At 29.1% G+C, this 1407-nt stretch overlaps 1 protein-coding gene across 1 annotated transcript; it reads left to right on the top strand.

The window, feature by feature from the left end:
- Window positions 1-53: 53 nt before the first annotated feature.
- TRIADDRAFT_62933 (uncharacterized protein) lies at window positions 54-1061 on the top strand (the record flags this gene model as incomplete). The annotated part of the gene is made up of 1 exon (XM_002118919.1): window positions 54-1061. One exon carries the CDS (start codon window positions 54-56, stop codon window positions 1059-1061), a length of 1008 nt encoding a protein of 335 aa, XP_002118955.1.
- Window positions 1062-1407: the final 346 nt, after the last annotated feature.

Below are 1407 nucleotides of genomic sequence, written 5' to 3'. Positions count from 1 at the left end.
AATGGAATAAATTGTTTTTAAAGTTTGGCGAAGATAATGATGTTTTAAGAGTAATGTCTCCTGGTAAAGCAATGATAGGCACTGGTCCCGGTTCAAATCCTATTTTTGCAAATGATTATCTTTCTAATGATAAATTTGGGTTGAATTATATTGATTATGTATGGCATTATTATATATGCAAGGGTATAAAAGTTGATTGCAGTGAGCTTAAAGGGGATAAAGATTTTATGCCAAAACTAAACAATGGTTATATTTTTGAAGGAGATGTTGAAAGTGATAAATTTATTTTTAGTAATCAAGGTAATGAAACTTCAGTTGTAATTTCTAAACCTGGTTCAATTTCTTTTTTTGCGGGAGCTCAAGGTAATTTTGATTTTCCTAACCATTCGGTTGGTGCAATAATAGTAAGAGCTTTAACTTCAGCTTTTGACGCAGGCTTATTGCCATCTGAAGATGATGCCCTATTAAATCTAGAGTATTTTAAATCTAAGAAAAGAGAATTTTATAAGCAAAACTCTAATATTGAAGATAATAAAGGTGGTCCTTGGTATGATGTTTATTCTAAAGCTTTTCATAGTTTTGAAGGGCAACCAGTTTATACATTTGCATATGATGATGCATTAGGGCAAGATGGCACTCTTCATAATCCAAATAAAGATGCTATTGGAAAAGTTACGGTAAAAGTTGGTGACTTGTCAGGTTTAAATATTCCTAATCCTTACGAGGATAGTTCAAAATATACAGTTGCAGTCAATCTTGGTAAAAATGGTAATGAAGCATATTATAACTTAGTTTATAATGGAGAAATAATTGTGCCTGGTTCAAAAACAACATTAAAAGATGTATCTAGTCCTCTCAAAGTAAAGTTTAATGGAGTAGATCAAGAAATATATCTAAAGCATCATATGGTAAAACCTTATAACCCTATAACTGATGGAATAGTAATTACAAAAAATAGCCAAGATGATTCAGTTACAGTTAATTTTCCTGGTCCTCCAGCTAATGTGAAACCTGAAGAATTAAGTGTTCAAACAGATCATGGAGCGCATGATGAGCTCTAATTAATATAATGATTAATAAAGAAATGATAAAATATTCAAAGTCAATGAGGTTTTTTCATTGGTTTTTATTTCTTATAATATTTTGTAATATTATAGGAGGTTTGTTAATGAAATATTTACCAAATGAATCAATTAATAAATTGAGCTGGTATAGTATTCATAAATCTATAGGTGTATGTGTAATTTTAATAGTATTCCTAAGAGTTATCAATAGGTTGTTTTCAAAAATTCCAAAATTTATTTATAGCGTTCCTTTATTTGATAGAATAGCTGCTAAAAATCAATATATTTTTATTATATTGTTGTATGTTAATTGTGCCAATTAGTGGTTTTGTAATGTCTGATT

The sequence above is a fragment of the Trichoplax adhaerens genome, genomic scaffold (genome assembly GCF_000150275.1).
Source record: "Trichoplax adhaerens TRIADscaffold_2688 genomic scaffold, whole genome shotgun sequence".
Classification (NCBI taxonomy): Eukaryota; Metazoa; Placozoa; class Uniplacotomia; order Trichoplacea; family Trichoplacidae; genus Trichoplax; species Trichoplax adhaerens.
Note: the sequence above shows the minus strand (reverse complement) of the source record. Positions and strands in the feature narration are given on the sequence as shown.